This window comes from Lissotriton helveticus, chromosome 1_1 (assembly GCF_964261635.1).
Source record: "Lissotriton helveticus chromosome 1_1, aLisHel1.1, whole genome shotgun sequence".
Taxonomy (NCBI): Eukaryota; Metazoa; Chordata; class Amphibia; order Caudata; family Salamandridae; genus Lissotriton; species Lissotriton helveticus.
Genome location: NC_136057.1, coordinates 1,255,777,703 through 1,255,801,515, shown reverse-complemented (window position 1 = coordinate 1,255,801,515; position 23,813 = coordinate 1,255,777,703). Strand labels below are relative to the sequence as shown.

General features: G+C 49.5%; 1 protein-coding gene across 2 annotated transcripts in view; it reads right to left on the bottom strand.

Moving 5' to 3' along the window:
- LRRK2 (leucine rich repeat kinase 2) overlaps positions 1–23,813 on the bottom strand; it is a 2,266,429-nt gene that overhangs the window by 392,689 nt on the left and 1,849,927 nt on the right. For both annotated transcript variants that reach the window (XM_078680082.1, XM_078680090.1), the window contains one exon: positions 21,106–21,300. In XM_078680082.1, the coding sequence (XP_078536208.1) occupies positions 21,106–21,300 (195 nt within the window). The remainder of the gene's footprint in view (positions 1–21,105; positions 21,301–23,813) is intronic.

The window sequence follows — 23,813 nt, the reverse complement described above, 5'->3', positions numbered from 1 at the left end:
TACCGTGAACCACAGATAACGCCGGTGGCCCGGCAGGACGGGGATGTGGAAATATGCGTCCTACAAGTCCAACGCTACTAGTCTCCAGGGTCGAGGGCAGACAAGCAAGACCTGAGTTAGCATCAACATCTTGAACTTTTCCTTCCGGAGGAAGCGGTTGACATTCCTGAGGTCCAAAATAGGACGCAGGCCCTTGTCCTTCTTGGGGACCAGAAAGTAGTGGGAATAACAACCACAACCTACTTCTGGCCCAGGAACGTGCTCGATGGCCCCCTTGGCCAAGAGGGTCATGACTTCCTGCTGAAGAAGCGCAAGATGGTCCCCCGACATGCAGTGGTATTGAGGTGGCATGGCTGGAGGGGTACTCACGAAGGGGCGGGAGTAGCCGCTTCAGACTATTTGCAGCACCCACCTGTCCGAGGTGATGTTGCGCTAGTGGGGGAGATGATGGTGAATCCTGCCACCCACTGGGGTCTGATGGGCCTGAAAGTTCGGACTAGGAAGGCTTGGAAGTGGATGCTGCGGGGGTGGAGGTGGACTAATCCGCCCACTGGCCCCCAGAACCACCTCGGCGTTTCCCAAGTCCGCGCTGAGGTTGATGTTGCGCAGGCCTGTGACTTTGAAATGAATGTGTTGGGGCACCCCTTCCATGGCCACGAAAGGAGTGAAAAGCAGAAGGCCGAGGAGGGCGAGTGGCCGACAGGCCCAAGGAGTTGGCTGTAGCCCATGAGTCCTTAAAGCTCTCCAACGCACTTTCTGCCTTATTGCCAAAAAAGCAAATGCCATCAAAGGGCATGTTCATCAGAGTGTTCTGGACATCCCCTGAGAAGCCAGTTGTCCTCACCCAGGCGAGGTGCCGAAGCGCCACCGTCGTGGAAATCGCCCTGCCCAGCGAGTCGGCGGTATCAAGCCCCCAACGAATGGTGAACTTAGCTGCGTCTCTCCAAGCTGCTACAGCTTGGGAGAGTACTGTCTGGGCCTCCTCCAGACAGTTGGGCAGCACCTGCGCAACCGTGTCCCACACAGAGTGGGAATAACAGCCCAAGAAGCATGCGGTGTTCACCGACCGCAGCCCTAAGCTGGCAGATGAAAAGAGCTTCTTACCAAGCTGCTCCAGCTTCTTGGATTCCCTATCTGGAGTTGCGGAATGGAATGTGCTCTGTGAAGCAGAGCCTTGGACAACCAAGCTCTCAGGGGTGGGGTGTTGGGAGAGAAAGAGGGGGTTGCCCGGAGCCGGGCGATGGCGTCGGGCCACGTTCCTGTCCACCCTAAGCGTGGAAGGGTATACTCAGACATGAGTCCCTTGCTCATTGTACCATCAGGATTCAAGCAAGCTGGGCCGAAGACGACTGTATTGCCAGATACCGGTCCCCGAAAGCTTGTTTCCTTCCCAGTGTAAGAATTGGCTTTTGTAGTTTGGTTTGCCCTGTTCCCATCATGCACTGGGACAGGAACAGACTAATTTGCATACAGCCAGGTTCTGAAACTGGGATGGTGCAATGAGCTAAAAAACGGTGTTGGATCTAGCCCTGATCTTTTGACTGGGTGAGAGTATTCTGCTTAATTCAGAGACTCTGTCCCTCACCACCCCTTGTTGTAAATATTTTTGTCCACCCTAAGCGTGGAAGGGTATACTCAGACATGAGTCCCTTGCTCATTGCACCATCAGGATTCAAGCAAGCCGGGCCGAAGACGGCTGTAATGCCAGAAACCGGTCCCCGGAAGCTTGTTTCCTTCCCAGTGTAAGAATTGGCTTTTGTAGTTTGGTTTGCCCTGTTCCCATCATGCACTGGGACAGGAACAGACTAATTTGCATACAGCCAGGTTCTGAAACTGGGATGGTGCAATGAGCTAAAAAACGGTGTTGGATCTAGCCCTGATCTTTTGACTGGGTGAGAGTATTCTGCTTAATTCAGAGACTCTGTCCCTCACCACCCCTTGTTGTAAATATTTTTGTCCACCCTAAGCGTGGAAGGGTATACTCAGACATGAGTCCCTTGCTCATTGCACCATCAGGATTCAAGCAAGCCGGGCCGAAGACGGCTGTAATGCCAGAAACCGGTCCCTGGAAGCTTGTTTCCTTCCCAGTGTAAGAATTGGCTTTTGTAGTTTGGTTTGCCCTGTTCCCATCATGCACTGGGACAGGAACAGACTAATTTGCATACAGCCAGGTTCTGAAACTGGGATGGTGCAATGAGCTAAAAAACGGTGTTGGATCTAGCCCTGATCTTTTGACTGGGTGAGAGTATTCTGCTTAATTCAGAGACTCTGTCCCTCACCACCCCTTGTTGTAAATATTTTTGTCCACCCTAAGCGTGGAAGGGTATACTCAGACATGAGTCCCTTGCTCATTGCACCATCAGGATTCAAGCAAGCCGGGCCGAAGACGGCTGTAATGCCAGAAACCGGTCCCCGGAAGCTTGTTTCCTTCCCAGTGTAAGAATTGGCTTTTGTAGTTTGGTTTGCCCTGTTCCCATCATGCACTGGGACAGGAACAGACTAATTTGCATACAGCCAGGTTCTGAAACTGGGATGGTGCAATGAGCTAAAAAACGGTGTTGGATCTAGCCCTGATCTTTTGACTGGGTGAGAGTATTCTGCTTAATTCAGAGACTCTGTCCCTCACCACCCCTTGTTGTAAATATTTTTGTCCACCCTAAGCGTGGAAGGGTATACTCAGACATGAGTCCCTTGCTCATTGCACCATCAGGATTCAAGCAAGCCGGGCCGAAGACGGCTGTAATGCCAGAAACCGGTCCCCGGAAGCTTGTTTCCTTCCCAGTGTAAGAATTGGCTTTTGTAGTTTGGTTTGCCCTGTTCCCATCATGCACTGGGACAGGAACAGACTAATTTGCATACAGCCATGTTCTGAAACTGGGATGGTGCAATGAGCTAAAAAACGGTGTTGGATCTAGCCCTGATCTTTTGACTGGGTGAGAGTATTCTGCTTAATTCAGAGACTCTGTCCCTCACCACCCCTTGTTGTAAATATTTTTGTCCACCCTAAGCGTGGAAGGGTATACTCAGACATGAGTCCCTTGCTCATTGCACCATCAGGATTCAAGCAAGCCGGGCCGAAGACGGCTGTAATGCCAGAAACCGGTCCCCGGAAGCTTGTTTCCTTCCCAGTGTAAGAATTGGCTTTTGTAGTTTGGTTTGCCCTGTTCCCATCATGCACTGGGACAGGAACAGACTAATTTGCATACAGCCAGGTTCTGAAACTGGGATGGTGCAATGAGCTAAAAAACGGTGTTGGATCTAGCCCTGATCTTTTGACTGGGTGAGAGTATTCTGCTTAATTCAGAGACTCTGTCCCTCACCACCCCTTGTTGTAAATACGTTCCTGTCCACAGCAGCCCCTGTGTTGGGCCTGGACCAAGTACCCAAAAGAACATCCGAAAGTGCATCGTTAAAAGGCAGCAAGGGCTCCGAAGAGGTCGCCGCTGGCTGAAGCACTTCTGTCAGGAGGTTAGTCCTGACGGCCACTGTAGGGAGTTCGAGGTGGAGGGCCTCAGTCACCCTACGCAACACCACTGCGTAACTTGCTCCCTCCTCCATAGCCACGGTAGGTGAAGACAGAATGCCAAGGTCAGTTGAGGTGTCAAGACCGCTGGCATCCCCCAATTCCTCTGCCCAGTCCGGATCATAGTCACGCTTTCGTGTGAGAGGGTCCTAAAGACATATCCCGGTCCTCCCCTTCCTCCGAAATCTGCGAAACAGGCTGAAAATAAGGAGGACAGACATATGGGTAGAAAGGCCCCATCGGCGTCGGAATCGGCTTCGAGGGACGCAGATCCGGCGCTGTGTCCGGGCTGAAACTGGGGCCGACATCGGCAGTAGCACCGGACGTCATCAGAGGTGGTGCCAGAGGAGGGGTCGACACCGGTGGAGGTATTATGAGGTCAACCAGCGTCGGCCAGGATCTGAGCCCGGATCCAGGGAGATCCTGCGGCACTTGGGTCAAAGCCGCCAGCGATGGAAGGGCAGGACTCCCAGATGGGCCCGCAGGCGCACCGGCGGGGCCAGATGGCCCAAAGAGTCGGGCCATGGCAGCAAGAAATTCTTGCACCTGAGCAGGCGTCGCTGACGGACCTGGAAAGGGTGCCGCCAGAGCCGTAGGGGGTGGTGCCACCCGCACACCATCAGCCACGTCACGCGACGGGCAAGGGGAAGTCGAAAAGCGATGACGCTTCTTTGACTTCTTCTTGAAATGCTTTGACTTACCTGACCTCAAGTGCGAAGATTTAGATCCAGAGGATTGATGGTGACGGCTCCGCGACCGGTCCCTCGACCTCCCACAGGACCGGGACCTTGAACAGCGCGGAGCCGACTGTCGGACTTCAAGCAACTTTCGGGACCACTCCCGCAAAGTCTTTGGCGCCATGGCCCGGCAGTCGGGGCACGACTTGGAGTCGTGGTCGGGCCCCAGGTAGTAAACACACAAGCGGTGTGTGTCCGTCACCATCCTCATGCAGTGACAGTTCCCACAGTTCTTGAAGCCGGACATCCCTACGACACCAGGAGCCGAACGACTCAAAAGAATTGAGACAAAAGGCCTCGAAAAAACTCAGTCAAAAAGTGACTGGAGATACGTGCTCTACCCGAATCTCCGCTTGCTGGCGCAGATAAAGAAAGAAATGGCGTCTGCGCGCGAGGGCGGCGTCCAAGTAGCTGCTGAGATGTCCCCTCGGTGACCACGACGTCAACGATGGACGCGGAGCCGCACAACGCCACCTCCCGACGCGCAGGGGTACTGCTGACGAAAACTTTCCGGTTCCAGTCTGATGCTTGGGGGTAATTCTAAGGTGAGGAATCGATCACTACATGTTTCTTTCAGATGCGTCTATAAGCGAGATCTACTTTGGACACTCCAGCGCAGTACTGCTAACATTGTGCAATCTTGGTGGTGGCGTACAGATCTAACCAAGGCTCTCCCCACTGCTGAAAGAGACCTGGCACAACCTCTGGATGGATACACCATTCATGATCCGCTTGGCAGCTTCAGCTGTGTTCGTCCACACTGCCGTTCAGAGAGTCCGCCAGGTATTGAATCACCAGGGAAATGTCCTTATGTTCCAGCCATGTGCAGGGACATATGGCCTCTTGACAAATGGTCCATCACCTCACCCACCCTGTTTGTGGCAGTACTGCATGGTGGTGTCCGTGAACACCTGCCCTAGCCTCCCCTTGATGGAGGGTAGAAAGGCTTTTAATGCCAACCATATAGCCCAGAACTCCAGAAGGTTCATGTGGAATCAAGATTTCCTTGGAAACCAGAGGCCTCTAATCTCCACCTCTCCTAGATGGCCACCCCATCCCAGAAGTGACGCATCAGTCACTACTGTGAGATCTGGATTGGGGAAGGGAGAGAGGTCTTCCGCTGACCCAATCAGATCAGGAATTTCCTTAATGATGTCTGAGGATAAGGTAAGGAATGTGCAGCTAGAAGTTTCCATCAGATATACAAAAAAATACAGTCTATGTTTATAAACAGGTGTTGGATTTCGTAGGTGTATTGTCCATTTCTTCTTCAATTGTTTTGGTGCTGTTTAACCCATTCCGTGCTCGCGTCAGCACTACCTGCCCAGTGCTGCACACAACCGTTTGCCGACGCAGCCCCGCCCACTCTTTAGAACTCCCGCACCATGGCAAAATTCACACCGCGGTTAAGGAGTTAATAGCTTTACACTTGTTCCTTTGTGTAAGCCTTACTGTTCACAGCCACAACTATCGAGGGTAAGCTAGAGAGCTTGGCAAACGAGAACGAATATGCTACTTACCAGTGTGCATCTGTTCTTGGCATGTAGGGCTGCTGACATTCATATCTATTGCATAGATTGCCGCCTAGTGTTGGGTCCGGATGATTGCACATTGTTGTCCTGGAAGAGTCTTCGAAGTATCACGAGATAGGTGGCTCCTCCCCTGGACTACAGTGCGCATGGGCATCGACTCCATCCCCAGATTGTTTTTAGCCATTGTGGCAAAGATGGAGTGTAACACTGTGAGTGATGACCATGCTAAGAGTAAGTGTAAGTGCTGCAGCCACTACAGGCGCCGGGGAGGAGGGCGGGTGATATGAATGTCAGCAGCCCTACATGCCAAGAACAGATGCATACTGGTAAGTAGCATATTCGGTTTGAGGCATGTGGGCTGCTGAATTCATATCTATTTCATAGAATATATAGCAGTCCCTCCATTAGCGGCGGCCGCCTGTGCTAGCTGCAGCAGTTTGAAAAAGTGTTTTTAGAACAGCCTGCCCTACAGCTGCCTGCTGTTTGGAGTGCACATCTACACAGTAGTGTTTTGTAAATGTGTGTGGTGTAGACCATGTGGCTGCTCTACAAATGTCTTCCAAGGAATATTTCCAAGGAAAGCCATGGAGGCCCCCAACTTGCGGGTGGAGTGCGCCCTTGGGGGGATTGTTAAAGTGCGCTTTGCTTTTTGATAGCAAATTTGAATACACTTAACGATCCACCAGGCTATACCTGCTTTGGAAATGGGGTTGCCTTTGTGTTGTGCTGAAAAGGCAACAAAGAGTTGTTTCGTCTTCCTAAAATCTTTGGTTCTATCAATGTAATACATTAAAGCTCTTTTGACGTCAAGGGTGTGGAGCATTCTCTCCGCCACCGTCTCAGGATTTTGGAAGAACACAGGCAGTTCAATAGTCTGATTGATATGGAACTGTGAAACCACCTTTGGAAGAAATTTAGGGTTAGTGCGCAGCACCACCCGGTTGGAGTGAATTTGTATGAATGGCTCTTGGATAGTCAGTGCCTGGAGTTCATTAACACGTCGTAGTGACGTGATCGCTATCAGGAAAGGCACTTTCCATGTCAATAACTGAATCTCGCATGAATGTAGAGGCTCAAAAGGTGGACCCATCAGTCGGGTGAGGACCACATTAAGGTTCCAGTCAGGAGCTGGTGGGGTTCTGGGAGGAATGACTCGTTTGAGTCCTTCCAGAAAGGCTTTAATGGCAGGCACTCTGAAAAGTGAGAGATGCTGCCTGTTTTGGAGATAAGCCGCCATGGCGGATAAATGTATCCGAATGGAAGCATATGCTAGATTGCATTTGTAAAGATGTAAAAGATAACAAATGATGTTGTGCGTAGACGCGTCAAGCTGGTCTATGTTGTGGTCTACGCAATAAATGACAAACCGCTTCCATTTTGCCGCATAACATGCTCTGGTGGTGGGCTTTCTTGCCTCTCGTATGATATCCATGCAGTCCGGAGGCAAGTTGAGGTAGCCAAACTCTAAGACCTCAGGAGCCAGATCGCCAGGTTGAGCTGTTGCGGATCCGGGTGCTGAATGTCACCATGGCTCTGCGTCAAAAGTCTGGGTGTGAGGTGCAGCCTTTGATGCGGTACCACGGAAAGTTCTAGAAACGTGGTGTACCATGGCTGGCGTGCCCACGTTGGAGCAACCAGGATGAGCGTCATTGAGTGTTGCTTCAGCTTGCGTGCCACCAGAGGGGCTTGGGGAAAAGCGTACGCAAATTTGCCTGACCAGTTCATCCATATCGCATTGCCCTGCGACTGTGGGTGCGGGAACCTGGCGGCAAAGCTTTGGCATTTGGCGTTTTCCCTGGTGGCGAACAGGTCTATCTCTGGATGACCCCACTGCTGGAAGTACGGGTGGAGTACTGATGGATGTAGCTCCCACTCGTGCATTTGGTGGCTGTACCTGCTGAGCAGATCCGCCATCTGATTATCCTTGCCTGGGAGGTGTTCCGCCATGAGGAAGATGTTCCTTTGAATGGCCCACTTCCACATGCTTTGAGCCAGATGAGACAACTGTGGAGAGAGTGTGTACCTCCCTGCTTCTGAATGTAGTACATTGCCGTCATGTTGTCCGTTCGGATCAACACGACCTTGTTGCACAGATGTACCTTGAATGCCTTCATAGCCATGAAGATTGCCATCAGCTCTAGGAGGTTGATGTGCATCTTCTTTTGCTGCGTTGTCCATAGTCCCTGTACCGTGTAGTGGAGTACATGAGCTCCCCATCCCTGGAGAGATGCGTCCGTTGTTAGGATGATTTGTGGCACAGGCTCCTGGAACGGTCGTCCCTTGCAAAGGTTGTGTGGATCCCACCAATGCAGAGAGTTGTATGCACGACCGGTCACCAACACTAGGTCTCTCAACTGTCCGTGAGCCTGAGTCCACTGATGTGCTAAGCACTCCTGAAGCGGACGCATATGTAGTCTTGCATGCGGGACTATGAAGATGCAGGAGGCCATCATGCCTATCAACTGCATGAACACTCGTGCTGGAAGCGAGTGTTGTGGTCTGAATTTCTGTATCAGCAATTGAATGCTGTTGATCCTCACTGAATTTGGCTGTGCTGTGGCTGCCAGAGTGTTTATTGTTGCGCCCAGATACTGCCGTACATGGGCGGGCTGAAGGTGTGATTTTGGGTAATTCAGTGAGAATCCCAGATCGTGAAGAAGGTGAATGGTGTGGGACATGCTGGCGGCGCACTGCTGGGCCGACTTTGCTTGGACAAGCCAGTCGTCCAGATAAGGATAGACGTGAACGTTTTCTCTCCTGAGGTGTGCAGCCACCGTCGCCAGGCACTTTGTGAACACCCTGGGCGCCGTAGTCACTCCGAAAGGGAGGACCTTGAATTGTTAATGCTGATTCTGAATGGTGAATCTGAAGTATTTTCTGTGTGACGGATGTAGCGGAATGTGAAAATATGCATCCTTTAGATCTAATGTTGCGAGGAAATCCCCCTGATTGAGCAACGGAAGAACCTGCTGCAGTGTTAGCATGTGAAAGTGTTCTGAAAGAATGTACTGGTTTAGGGGTCTGAGGTCCAGTATGGGTCGGAGAGACCCGTCCTTTTTTGGGATTAAGAAGTACAGGGAGTACACTCCTGTGCCTCTTTCCTCCACCGGCACGAGCTCGATTGCCCCTTTTTGCAGCATGACGAGTACTTCCTGCTGCAATAAGTGCAAATGCTCTGTGGACATAGGACGGTGTTTTGGGGGCATGTTGGGTGGAGTGGATGTTAACTCCAGACAATAACCGTACTGGATAAGCTTTCTGACCCACCTGTCTGTGGTGATGGATTTCCAGACTGGCAGGAACTGCTGGAGTCTCCCCCCGACCGGTGTTGTATAGTCGAGGGGCAGTGACAAGGCGTCATTGTTTGTTGGCGGCGGAGGATCGGGAGCTGTTGTTTCCACGACCTCTGCCTTTGGCGCTGTTTCCGCGATAGCCACCTCTACTTTGTTTGTTGTACGTGGTTTGCGCGCCACTCTTATTGTACTGTGTTTGCTGGGACAGCTGGCTTCTGGAAACACCTCTATTGCCTGAGCGACTAAAAGAACCACCCCTGAACTGCTGCGACTGTAGAGCCCCATAGACTTTGCAGTTTCAGTGTCCTTTTTGATTTTTTCCAAGGTGGTGTCCACCTCAGGTCCAAATAAGTGATCAGGGTTTACAGGCTGATTTAGGATGGTGGTTCGTATCTCCGGCTTGAACCCGGAGATTCTGAGCCAGGCCTGTCGCCGCAACATTACACTGGTGTTAATGGCCCTGGCCGCGGTGTCTGCTGCGTCCAGTGCACACTTAATAAAAGCATTTGAGATGAGTTTCCCTTCTTGTATGACCATCTCTGCTGCCTCTTTATATTCATCTGGCAAGTGTTGTAACAGGGTCTCAAGTGCATCGTAATGTGCCCTGTCATATCTGGCTAAGAGTGCCTGAGTGTTTGAAATGCGCCATATATTGGCCGCTTGAGCCGCCACCCTTTTCCCTGATGATTCTAGCACTTTAGATTCCTTGTCAGGGGGAGAAGCATCACCAGTAGTTTGTGAGTTTGCCCTCTTCCGGGCATTTGAAACAACTAAAGAGTCCAACGGCAACTGGCCCTTGAGGTAGGTAGGGTCCCCAGGCGCCGGCTTGTACTTCTTCTCAATTCTGGGGTTTATAACCCTGGCCCGTGTGGGTTCTTTAAAAATGTCTGCAGCATGTTCCAAGACACCCTTTAGCATTGGCAGAGTCTTTACGGTCTTCTCAGAGGAGGTAAAGGTGTCAAACAAAAAATCCACCTCAATAGGGTCAGCAGGGAGCTGGACATCATGATTTTTGGCTGCCCTTTCAATAAGCGCATTAAATGCCGCTGAGTCCTCAGTAGGCGATGTTTTCACAGTATACACTTGAGTGTCTGGGGCAGTTTGTGGATCCACTGGGTCAGCAGCATCTGCCCATGTGTCATGTGGATCTTCAGGATCAGTGTCGGCAGAGTAGTTATACTCATCATAGTCACCTTCCCCAGCCTCCACCTCTGAGTAAGTGGGCGAGATTGGAGCTGTGTCCTGTCCACGTGGAGCTATCCGTTCTACAAGAACAGGTGAATCCGTGGAATCCTTCTTTTTCTTCAAAGGAATTGTGTAGGACTCCATAGGCTGTGCCGGGGTGATCTTTCGTTTGTAAATCGAAAGTTTACCGGTGTCGGCGTCGATGAATCATTCCGACTGCTCCTCAAGCAGGGGTTGTCGATGCTTTGTGCTCACAACCGCAGGTGTAGGCGTTTGGCCCCGTGGACACCTTCATGGACGCCTCGACGACCGTCTTTGGCGCGAATGCCTTCGGCGCCACTTTCGGCGACAGCGTAAACTGAATAGGCGCTGTCGACTTTTGCGGTTTGGTGGCAGGCTTCGGCGTGGAAGTATCCTTCGGATCGACAGCGGAAGCTTTGTCCTTAATGCGTTTCAACGAGTCCGACACCTGCTTCGAGAAGGAGGCGGACGGCTTTGTCGACTCGACAGGTTCCTTCGAGCCACCACCAGGTGCGGACTCGAGGGTTGTAGTACTTTTGGCCTTGTCTGGCCGACGCGCAGGATCGACAACTTTTGTAGCTTCGAGTCCTTTGTTGGTGTCGACGGTCCTCGGCGCCGAATGCTTCGGGTCGACAACCTTGACAAGTGCTTTTGGTGTCCCAGTCTTCGGCTCGACACCCTTGAGCGACTTTACCGTGTCGATAACCTTTTTTGGCTTTGTCGGCACCGATAGGTCTGAAGACTTTGAGCCGACCAAGGCAACACGTACTTTCGGTTTCGACGGCGCCTCTAGCCCTTTCGGTTGTCTAGACACCGAAGCTTTCTCTTTCGGTTTCGATGTCACCAGTTGTGGCTCTTTAGAAGTGTCCGGAGCCGGGCCCGGAGGCGAGACTGTGGAACTCAGTGGAAGATCTTGGGTAAGGCCGTGTGGCGATCCCTCGACCTGAGCCGTATATATTGTGTCAACGGGGCATAGCTCCTCGCTCGAGCTATCTTCCATGGCCCCATAGGCCTCATCGCCGTCTCCTACCTCGTCGGCGATTTCTTCAGCATCGAGCATTTCTACGTCAGCGTCGTAGTTGTAGTCGATCTCTGCCGCTGGATTGGAAATCGGCTCTTGATCTTCCTGCTCGTCTGCCTCTTCTCCCTCGGTATCGAAAATGTTCACCGGGTCAGGTGCCGTCTGCTGGGCCTCCTGGCGCGCTGCGCGCCAAAGTCGAATTGTCTTCTTGGAGCGGAAACGAGAACAAGCCATACAGTTGGCTTCATCGTGATCCGGCGACAGGCACTTGTTGCACACCGGGTGGACGTCGATGTGAGGATACTTCGAGTTGCACAAAGGGCACCTCTTGAACGGGCTCCATTCCATGATGGATCGTCGAATAAGGCCTGGTGCGTCGACCGGGCCTCGAGCACTGAAGAGCCACGCGACTCCTCTGGATGTCCGACTCGGGAACAGAACTGGGCACCGATTGCAAGACAATACCGACGATATAGGAAAGGCCTTTGGGCCAAAAATAAAGTTTCTAGAGATTCCGAACTTGAGTGATCAAATATGCATCCGAACCCAATGGCGGAAAAAAACAATCTGGGGATGGAGTCGATGCCCATGCGCACTGTAGTCCAGGGGAGGAGCCACCTATCTCGTGATACTTCGAAGACTCTTCCAGGACAACAATGTGCAATCCTCCGGACCCAACACTAGGCGGCAATCTATGCTATAGATATGAATTCAGCAGCCCACATGCCTCGAACCCAAGGGTCCTGAAGGGGTTGGTAGGAGTATTACACAGGGAGGTCGCACAACCACAACATATAATAAACCACATTTCCTCACAATAATCATGTGGATCTCTCAAAGGGAATGTAGAGGGAGGATGAAAAGCAAGCTGGCATTTGCCACATTTCTCTATTTGTACCTAATCACCAACAGAACTGAGGACTATAACTTCTAAACTTTCTCTAATGCTGCTGAACACACATGTAAGGAAGCAGACACCTAAAGCATATGTAATAGCCCTGCTTTACTTTAGTCTCTCAAAAGCGTGGTTAGATTTTTCACTAAACAAATGTTGCCAGTCAAACAACAGGTCCAAAAGCTGTAATTGAACATTCCCTGAGACATCAGTGAAACTTGTAATTGTATCTAGAGTTTTGTAAGGCACTCATACAACCAAAGGCGCCTTGCTGCTTTTCAAGTAGGCCTCATCTAGACCTCATTGTTCGGACAAGGCCTTTTAAATGCTAATGTATCAGAACAAATCTGAAAAGATTCATATAATTTATGTAAAACTCTTTGTACGTCATTTTCCCCATTCTTTTTTCCTCAAGATTGTTAGCAGACCCATTTACGTGTCTGCAGAATTGCATCAACCCAAAGAGTCTGTGGCAATTTCAATGGTTTTGGTACCGTACTACCCTGTCTTTACCAGTGCTGCCTAGGAAACCTCAGTTTCTTCCACTTCTACTATAATAGAGCAGGAGGCAGCATTACATTAGACTCATACGGTCCGACCAAAGCCACCGACACCAGGCTGAGGTTGGTGCATGACACAGGCGCCACCTGAATTACAACACCTCTAGAGGGTGCATATGAGTGATACTGCTTGCCTAAAATGGCTAACATAGCTTACTGGAAGGCCGGCACTTGTTCAGAAACAGCACTGGGTGGAAGACTCACCAACAGCTTAGGTTGAAGCTTCTCTTATTCCAGAATGGACTCGGATGAAGAGGAGTCTGAGTACTATGGAAACACTTTAATCTCTACAGAAAGATGAAGAGGAATGCTTTCATTTTTGGCTTTTCTTCTCTAGGAACCTTCCCTTTGGAATCAAAGATTTGCACTTGCAGAAGCCATGAATAGCTTAGCCTCTCTCCTATGATCGCCAGGCGTAACACAGAACAGAGCTCTCATATTGCCAACTTTTCCCAAGACTCAAAGAATGAGGATCTGTTGTCAACGTTTGTCAGCAACATTTAATGCAGGGTTTGAACCCTTCAGATTTTTTGGGACTAGGATTTAGGGGGGAGGGAAAGGCAGGGGTGTAAGGTCTCAATTGACAAGAGGTAGTAGAGGGTAAACCTACAACTCCTGGTCTCATGTCTGCACAAAGAAACACACCTGCTCAAGAATTATTATATTGAATCAAGGACATCACCAAACATTCAGCCTAGTGGATCCAAGGCTCATCTGAGCAGCTGCAGTGAATCCCTGTCAAAAGTACTACTTCAAAATTTCCAGATCCAGACTGGTAATGATTCATATCTGCAGGACAGAGCATCTGTTAGAAACGCATTCTCCACCATAGGGCATTCACTGATATTCGTGAAAAGTGAACTGAAGTGGAATTAAGTACAAGAGTGGAAAAAAGGAGTGCAATATCAGTTAATCTTAATCAAATAGGATAGTAATGAAACTGGGCAACCTGGGTGTCTGGTCTTGAGACCGAGTCTATACAGTACTGCCATGTAAATGTATGGGCTGGTCTACAAGCAGCTGCAGCTGCAGCAACAGGGACATTCTTAAGGAGATCTATGTGATCCTATTTTCCTGCTGTATAATAGACATGGGGATTTAGTTGCCTTTGATTAACAGGAATCCATACAAAATGTACGAGTTACTTACCGTCGCTAACGATGTATCTGCTAGAGACGATTCTAGCCGCAGATTCCTTAACGTAGAATTATCCCAAGGCGTGAGACTGGATCCGGAAAACTTTTTGCCACAGCATCCCTGAGTGCCGGGGGGACGGCACCAAGTGACTCCAACCTGAAGTCGTCCGCGCACGTGACGTCAGCGAGGATACATAAAACCCACCCCGACATGCCTACGTCAGTTTTCTTCAGGGAACTTTTCCGCGCATCAACGTCATGGAAGGAAAGAGCAGAGCACAGCTTCTGCGAAACAACCCTGCAAACAAATACGACAGCCACCCTGGTGGCAGAAGCATGTGAAAAATTGCACAGCAAAGAGGTCTGCAACCACAGCCCAGAACAGAGAAGGGCACCAAGGCCAGAACGGAAGAGTAACGATAATTCAAACCCAGGCAACACCAGCAGGAAGAGATATCTCCTGAAAAGAGCTAAGTGTCGAGACCCAGCCAAGAGACCTCAACCCCAAGGGCTGCAGAGAAGTCAGAAAGTGCAAGCAATGAAAGGAACAAGGGCACGAGTAGACCCCACACTGGAAGACCAGGGTGCAGGAGCGCAGAAGTACCCATGAAATCACCAGCCAATCACCAGAAGGGAAGGAATGGACCGAACAACAAGAAGACAAGCATCCCACTAGTGAGGAAGGAAGAAAAGGCACTCGCAGAAGACAACCAACCGGAGGCAGGCGAGTGCAGAAGATCAAACTAAGGGTCCTCGCAGTACGGGGAGGAAGGAATCTGAGGCTAGAATCGTCTCTACCAGATACATCGTTACCGAAGGTAAGTAACTCGTACATCTGATAGAGACTACAAGTCGCAGATTCCTTAACGTAGACTAAATACCCTAGCCATACCTAAAAGGATCTGCGAGAGGACCTCCCAGCTTGGAAGAACACAGGGCCCCAACAGGGGATGAGTCATAGGGACAGGAAGAATAACCCAGTCCCCCCCAAGCAGAAGAGAACCTCACTAACTTGGAAGAACACAGGATCTCTCAGGGGATGTGTTATAGGGACAAGAGGGGCGGCCCAGCCCCCACCAAGCAGAAGGAAGCAAGGACGAGGTGAAGGGAGGGCAGTACACCCCAAGCGCAGTCTAGGCACCAGGAACCCCCTCAGAAGCCCCAGAGGAGCAGACAATGGCAGAGGAGTACCGAAGAAGAAGAAACACCCCAAGACTCCAGGGAGAAGAGGTAGAAAAGGAGACAAGGCCCTCTACCGGAACACACCCACAGAGAAGGGGACAGCTGAACCTGTCACCGCCTGAAATCAACGTACAGGGCAATAACGATGTCACAGTCAGTAAGGCAGGTATGAGAAATAAGACGTAGTCTCGAAAGGTGCCAGTAAAACAAAAGGCAGGAGCACCAGGGCCTACGCCAAGGCCCCCGGTCATAGCCCAGCAGAGCAGAGGGACGCAGCTGGCCAAGGACAAGCGCCACGAAACCAACCACTCATACCACGTCGAGCTCAAAACCAGGGCAAAGGCCAGGGAAATCCCGGGCAACCCCTAGCATAGGACCGCCCCGGACAGAAACCAACCCACAAAAGAAGTGGGACCAGCCAGAAGATAAGAGGAGAAACAAGTAAGACGGACCACGGCGCCAATGTGGATGTGAGTCCCTTGCTCATTGCACCATCAGGATTCAAGCAAGCCGGGCCGACGAAGGCTGTGATGCCAGAAACGGTCCCCGGAAGCTTGCTTCCTTCCCAGTATAAGAATTGGCTTGGTAGTTTGGTTTGCCCTGTTCCCATCATGCACTGGGACAGGAACAGACTAATTTGCATATAGCCGGGTTCTGAGCTGGGATGGTGCAATGAGCTAAAAAACAGGTGATGGATTAAAACCATGATCTCTTGACTTGGTAAGAGTATTCTGCATCATTCAGAAACTCTGTCCATCACCACCCCCTTTTTCCAAAATCGCCAGTAAAACAAAAGGCAGGAGCACCAGGGCCTACGCCAAGGCCCCCGGTCATAGCCCAGCAGAGCAGAGGGACGCAGCTGGCCAAGGACAAGCGCCACGAAACCAACCACTCATACCACGTCGAGCTCAAAACCAGGGCAAAGGCCAGGGAAATCCCGGGCAACCCCTAGCATAGGACCGCCCCGGACAGAAACCAACCCACAAAAGAAGTGGGACCAGCCAGAAGATAAGAGGAGAAACAAGTAAGACGGACCACGGCGCCAATGCAGGAAATTATTTCCCCTGGAACACCCGACAGAGGACCAGGCCGAAACGGCGGAGAGAAGGGTGAAAAACACCGCAGCACAACGGCGTAGAGGGCAACCCTAGCCAGTCTATTGATGCATCAGATAACTAGAAAAACAGCACTGGAGCAGCGCCCAGGTAAAGACCAAGAAACCGCACCAGTGTAATACAACACTAGGAAGGTGAGGATCCCGCCAGGGGGAGTCCACACCCTCCCAGCGGAAGACAGAGCTATACAATAGCTACAAGTACACCACTTAGGGTATGACACGTCCCAATTAAGTATGGGAACCACTCTTAGGGGAAAAATCCTGCATCACAAAACAAGAACATTAGACATGCGGCAGAGACCACAGATGGCTTAGTAATCAGCCAAAAAGTACACACTTGCCAAAAAAGGGCTGAACCAGCAGACAACGAAAGAGAGGGGCCAATCAAGGGACCCCGAAGGCACAGTAAACCTCACAGAAAGTGTAACAGTCACTCCAAACACCAGATTCCAGGAACAGGTGGGATAACACCCCCATCAAGTCCTGGAGGATCAAGAAACCAGCCTACGGAGGAGGAGGAGGACGGAGCCCCGCAAGGAGACGTTGAATGGTGGAGCCTGCATGAGTGTTAAATAGAAGGACCCTGTCAAAGGGCAGGTCAACCAGATGCTCCCTAATATTTTTAGGAAAGACAGGATCCCGCAGCCAAGCATGGCGACGGAGAGCCACAGAGGTGGCCATAATACGGCCGAGAGCATCGGCAACATCCAAGACCGCAAGAAGAATAAACGCGGCCAACTCCCTACCATCCAACACATGGCCCCCAGATTAGCACGGGCACCCTCATGGGAGACATGAGAAAGAAGGTACTCCACAGAGTCCCACAGGCTGGATGTAGCCCTAGCCAAGACACACAGAGTGTTGAGCGCCCGCAAGGCAGCACTGGAAGAAGTGAAGACGTTACGCCCCCATGAATCCAGCCACCAGGCCTCCCGAGACTGAGGAAACAACACCACCGGCAAGGACGGAAAGGCAGTCTGCAGAAAAGAGCCTTAAGTAGGAGGGTGGAAGGAAAGGCAGACAGGGTCGTGTGGAGCCAGACGGTGGCGATGCAAGAGCGGCCAAGGCACCGGATCACATGTGGCAGGGCGCCCCAAAGCCCCAAGAAGAGAATTATGGAGCGACGATTCAAAAGATAGGAACAGCTCCCGTCCACCAGAGCCCTAGTGGAGAACTTGTAAAAAGGTTATCCATAGGACATGGAGTGACAGGTTAACCCAGCCGCAGAATACCAGCGGCTGTGGAAATAGCCCGAACAAAAGCAACACTGGCCTCAGTAGTGCATCGCGGAGGTGAAAGTAATTCCTCCGTGGGCGACGGCTGCAGACTGAGCCATCCGTCCCCATGCCATGGGGGAAGCGGCCAACCCCGGAATAGTGGGGGATCCACAGATGAATGGGGAACCTGAGAGGCTCCAGGGAAAGGCGGAGAGGCAGGTGGAAAAGCCAGCCACGGAAAGAAGGGTCCAAGGATTTAGCCCGTGGGGACGGCGAGGAGCCCTCCCCAGAAGATGCCGGTGAAAAGGCAACAATGCGGCGCCCTGTCTCCGGGAAGGAAGACACCAACAGATGACAGACCTCAGGTGAGGAAGGAACCTTAGGAGATGAATCAAGCACCCGATGCCAGCATGGCTCCGTGGAATCTGCCACTGGCGCCTGATCGACGCCGATCGGCCCCGGAGTGGGTATGTAAGGCGCAGGGTTGACCTCTGCCACCGCGTGCTCCCCAGGAGAATAGGGGGTGTCAGTGCCGCTACGGCAAAGGAACGGCGCTGAAAAGGCGCCAGCTCGACCTCAGACGGGGCAGCCACCCGTCTCAAGGACTGAGAGGGACTCGGAAAAGCACCCCAGGTCCCAGCCTCCACCCATGACTCCACCGGAGCCGGGGAGGAAGGCTCCAGGTGCCGAAACGGCGCAGGCTCAGCATCTGGTGAGGCAGCGGCCTGCTCAGAGGACCAGGGGGGACTCGGGGCAAGCCCAGAGTCCCGGCAATCTCCTGTGACACCATAAGGAGCCCCAAAGGGGTTTCAGCGGGGCAGGGATGCCAGGCGCCGAAGAGTGGAGCCCTGAAGGACTACACCTCGATGACACCACCCTCCTACAACCTGAAGCTAAAACCTTCGGCGCCGGAGCCGCCGGTGACTCCGCAGAAGTCCCCGCGCTAGGCAAGGGATCCGCGGCGTCTCAGGAGGTGGAGAAGGGGCCAAAGAAGCCTGTAGAGCCACAGCGTAGGCTGTCATTTTTGCCCTAGTCGGCCTTACGCCGGGAAACAGTGGGTAGGAAGGTGACAGGCAGGGGCGCACGTCCCTAAGGGAGCCGGTGCCCACCGCTGAAGGAGGGCAAAGCCTCGGAGCCAAGCTGAAAGACCTACCAGCCGGCGAACAACGGCCTTGGGGCCGTGGCGAGGGACGATGCCGCAGACAGAACCGGTGGCTCCTTGCTTCCGAGGTAGGAGACAGACGCTGGGACGACACCGACCTGGACAAGCGGGCCAACAGCAATTTCATCCGGCACTCCCGCCGTGACTTAGGTTTAAGGTGCTGATAGGCTTCGCAATCAGTCGAGTCGTGGTGCTCGCCCAGGCACCACATGCAAATTGGGTGGGGGTCCGTCGCCGACATGGGACGGGCAAAGGAGGTACACGTCTTGATGCCCGAAGGCATTCGCACACTGTTCCACAAATGCCAAAGCGTGAAAAAGGGAAGAAGGCCTGAAAACAGGCCAGGACACAATCCGGATCCGCGTTGCATGCGGAAAAGAGAAAAAACTGACGTAGGCGGGGTGGGACTTATGTATCCTCGCTGACGCGGACGACGTCAGGGCAGAGTCACGTGGTTTCCTCCCCCCAGCGTGCAGGGATGCTGTGGCAAAAAGTTTTCCGGATCCAGTCTCATGCCTGGGGATAATTCTACGTTAAGGAATCTGCGTCTCTATCAGATACAATATACTAGAGTGTACCCCATTTGGATACTCGTAAGCTGCTAATGCTATCATGATTAATAAACAATTGTTTAAGCTCCTAATTTCTGAAGCTTTGTCCACGTAATAGCAGAGCATCCTCTTCTCAACAAAGGTGAGGACAGACACTTCCAATAGAGAATGCTTACTTGCAAAAATGACAGGAAGCAATGTACATTTAATTACTTGGAAACCAAAAGTCACTTTAGCGAGGGAAGATTGACAGGTTTTAAAGAAAAAACGAAATACTAAGAAACATTGTTTAAAGCTCATTACAACATGTTGTTAGTCTCTCATCAACTGTCTGTGCTGCATCGCCTATGCAACATTCTAGGAAAGAAGCTGCAAGTTTTACCTGTGAAAAACACCGACGTTTGGGCCTGAATGGTCCGACAAAACCTTAGTAAGCCCTTAAGGCGGAGAAATTCTTTTGACTGGAGGAAATCATTTTTAGGGCCCTCTTGGAAACATATTATTGAAACCATAAAGAAAGCAGTTTAAAATCCAAAAAGGATTTAAGAAAATTAATAAGTTAAAATAACAGTTCTTTTGATTCCATATTATAGACGGATTTTCCTGGGCACTAAAAACACAAACTCTTTCACTAAAATGTATATGGTATTCTAGTGGAAGACTATTTTGATAGATTTAGATGCTATATTGGAGGTATGCAAAAGGCTGCTGAAGTGGTGCAGGAACTGGCATTAGCTGAAGTGGTGCAGGAACTGGCATTAGAGTTTCTACAAGACGCCTAGTGTGCATGTCAAATTCCTATGCGGCTCTTCTTACAGGTGAATCAGACATATGGGGGCACTCTAAGGCTATCAGAATGTTTTTTGATTCTCGACATAATACAGGAACAGCCTAAATGAGCATGATAATGACTAAGTGGCAGAAATGGTAGGACCTCATCTTAAAGGGGAGACATCTAGTACTATGGACCGATACTGTGAGTTTTTCTGAAAAGGAATTGCCATCATCATGTTTACTCTCCGTGTCCGCAAGGACAAAGACTTTAAAACTGCTAGAGAAAGAGTCGAGCTGTCATCTTCTTTAGAAGAAATAACTTTATTACAACTAACAGGCACAGACTCGAAGTCAAAAATTTAAATTACAGAACTTAATGTTTTGTATAATTTCCAAACAGGCAAATTTAAACAGGCAGCTTGTACACAAATCAGTCCAACGTGCAGCACATGCTGGAGAGTAATATCCTGCCTCCTAAAATGTATTCGAGAAATGTATATAAATCACTCCCCTCGAGATGTCAGAAGAGTTCTGGGAAAACATTTAAGATGAAAAAACAGCTATCTTAAACTTGTTTCGAAACTAATATCCCAAGAATACTTTAACGAGGATATATTAAACTTGCATCTGATCAGGATTCCCTCTCCAGTCATTTATTTGATAATATGACTAAGTGGACTGGCATGTGATGCACGGAGTATGTACATCTTTTAAGATGTCTTTTTTACGCACGTTGATAACATTCTCAAACGGTGAGGAATGGTCACTCTGTGAAAAAACTGAAAAAAACGGATTTATTCTATCTTGGATAAAAGAAACAAAAACACACCAAAACGTGCTGGATGGTGTCACTGAAGGGTTGACTGCAATTAGCAAATAAAACTAGCACAGGCTGGCATTCAGAGATTCACAACATGTAATATATGTGCAATAATCAAAGGATGTTCGCACTGACGAACGCTGTGGTGAATTAATAATTACAACTACTACTTTAAGATTATTTTTAAAGTTGGTCTACCCGACAACATAGGTGATGTTTATTCATTCTGCAAGTTTTCAAATTATTTTACTTGTGACATCTTCCCTACACTAAATCGATGGTTATGGTCTATATGACTATGCATACACTTTTCAACTCAGGAGTAAGTTTTCAGGTGTCAATAATAGTAGGCATTATAAAATGTTAAAATCATACATACCTCACATGTATGTCCACCTTTGTTGAGATCGAGGCGTGACAGCTGTCCTTTGTCTGTCCTTCCATTATCAATCCACACTATTGGTTTACTGCAGCTCACGTTGTCAGCCACCATACATTCTGCTGTAAATGTACTAGGCACTTGCACAAATCTCATCAAACAGATGAGCTCTGGTGAGTTTAAAAGTTCATACACCTATAAGAAAGAACTAAGCAATCAGAAAGCTCTCTAGTACCTAAAGATTCAAAAACACAGACCAACATTTATTTTAAAGTACAATTGGTAATTATGAGCCTGATTTAGACTTTGGCTGATAGGGTACTCTGTCACAACTCTGACGGAGAACCATCTCTGCCAAGCCCTCGGACCACGTGCCTGATTTACAGACTTTAAGTATGTGAGTGATGGAGTCTACTCCAGTTCTGTTACTAACAAACGAGTTACTTACCTTCGGTAACAATATATCTGGTAGAGACACAGTCTAGCCGCAGATTCCTTAACTTAAAATATCCTCCAGGTGTCAGTTGGGATCCGGAAAATCTTCAGCAGTACCTCTACGCGCCGGAAGACGGCACCGAGAGTGTGGGCACAATGTTCGAAAAAAGAGTGAAATTCTTTGAAACAACAGCAATAATGAGTAGAATGACATGAACAGCAGAATGCATGTCATAGAAAAAACACTGCAAAGTGTAAGGAACTGAAGGGAGAGTGCAGAGCACGCACCCCTAGAATTAGAGCCGCATAAGCGAAAAACCATACCCTCCCCATGAGGCAAGCAGCAAGTGAAATGAATGCTATGATAAATAAAAAGCAGTCTGCAACAATGGAAACATGAAAACTAATGTAGAAAAATCCCACGTAATGATAGCAGGAGCCGCAGGTAGGAAAAGAAAGACTAAAACTTTTTTCTGTGCTGGGAAAGAGGTTAGGAGAGTTTCATCCTTTCCCTACCTAGGAGTGACATTTGATGAAAAGGGCACGTGGGGCCCCCAGCTTTTGGCCAAAAGCAACGCTGTAGCAAGAGCGGCTGCTGGGTTGCTCGGTTTTGCTAGAAAGCTTGGAGCCCGTCCCATGGAAAGCATTATAAAGGTCTACAAAGCTAAATGTCTGTCGGTTGCTCAATACGGCTCTGTTATTTGGGGGCATACAAATCATGAATTTGATAAAATCCAGAAAGTAGAAAATAAATTCTTGAGGACTCAGCTTTCTGTCCCTCAATCGACTTCTACATACATAACACATTCAGAGCTTGGACTGGGCTATGTCACCGACATTTTTAAATCAGCCCCAGTTATTGGATGGTTGAAAGTTTGGCTAAACCAGGAGCTTACTCTAAATCATTACATCCTTAAAGACTGTTTAGCCCTGGATAGAGCACACACTATCCCATGGTTAAAATATGTTCAGACGCAGTTAACTCTAGTTGGCCGACCCAAACTTTTTTCTTCTCCTCAATTGATAAATCAGGAAGACATAAAAATAGTTAAAAATCTCCTGATAAATTATTATGTTTCGGAGAGGGAAGCCACAGACTTAAATAAATCTACAGTGAGGAAACATTGTATGTTAACATCTGTTCCAGGTATGGAACCATACCTTTTACTGGTAAATAAACCATACCATCGTTTCCTTTTAACGAGATTTCGTCTGGACTTGATCCCCTTCATTCTGGGTAATTTTAAAAAGTGGACTAGACCTGAAAATGCTGAACCATGCGATTGCGACAATTTTTCCACTCAGGACACGACTCACTTTATTTTCTTCTGCGGCCATTATGAAGATATTAGGAAAAAATATTTGCTGCCAATACTGTGCAATTTGGGTTTTACACAGGTAAAACCAGCTCTGATGTTCTTGCAACTTCTTCCGAACTTAAAAGTAGCATTTCATGTTGCTAGTTTTTTGGTTGCAGGTGTACGTACAAATAAGCATCGTTCTAGAATTAGGCACCTTGACCCAGATTAATGTTTACCTTTTATATCTTATTGATTTTACTCTTTTTAATATTAATGTATAACTTATTTTGTATAAATGTGATTTTAGGGTTTTTTAACGATATATTGATCCATATGTGTCTTGATGAAATGAAATGTTGTTATGTATTATTGCTCGCTCTTTTATGATTTTTAATAATCGAATAAAGATAATTGACTGACTGACTGAATAGGATTGTTCTGGTAAGGAACCATAGGGCTGTAACAACATTTCTGCCATGTTAACGGACCACACTTCTGCAATAGAAAAACGTGCAACCGCACGTCCTAAGCATGCTCACTTGGCTGCTGCATTGTCAAGAAGACAACTCATGGAGAGAGGCAGCGGGGTGCAGGAGTGTGGATGGATAAGGGGGACCACCACCACAGAAGCCACAGACTATACAGAATAGTACATCCGGACCTGGAACGGATGTGAAGAAGGGTAACACATGGGAAGGCAGAGACCACTGGCAGACAACCCAGTTGGTACGAACCCAACCTGAAAGGTCCTCGCAAAGCGGGGAGGATGGGTGGGCATTAAGGAATCTGCGGCTAGACTGTGTCTCTACCAAATACATCGTTACGGAAGGTAAGTAACTCTTTCGTCTGATAGAGACATCTAGCTGCAGATTCCTTAACTTAGAATAGATACCAAAGCCATACCCCTGTAGTGTAGCTCCTATATTCCCAATAGGCTCTGCGCATTGGAATAATATATCCTATAGATTAGAA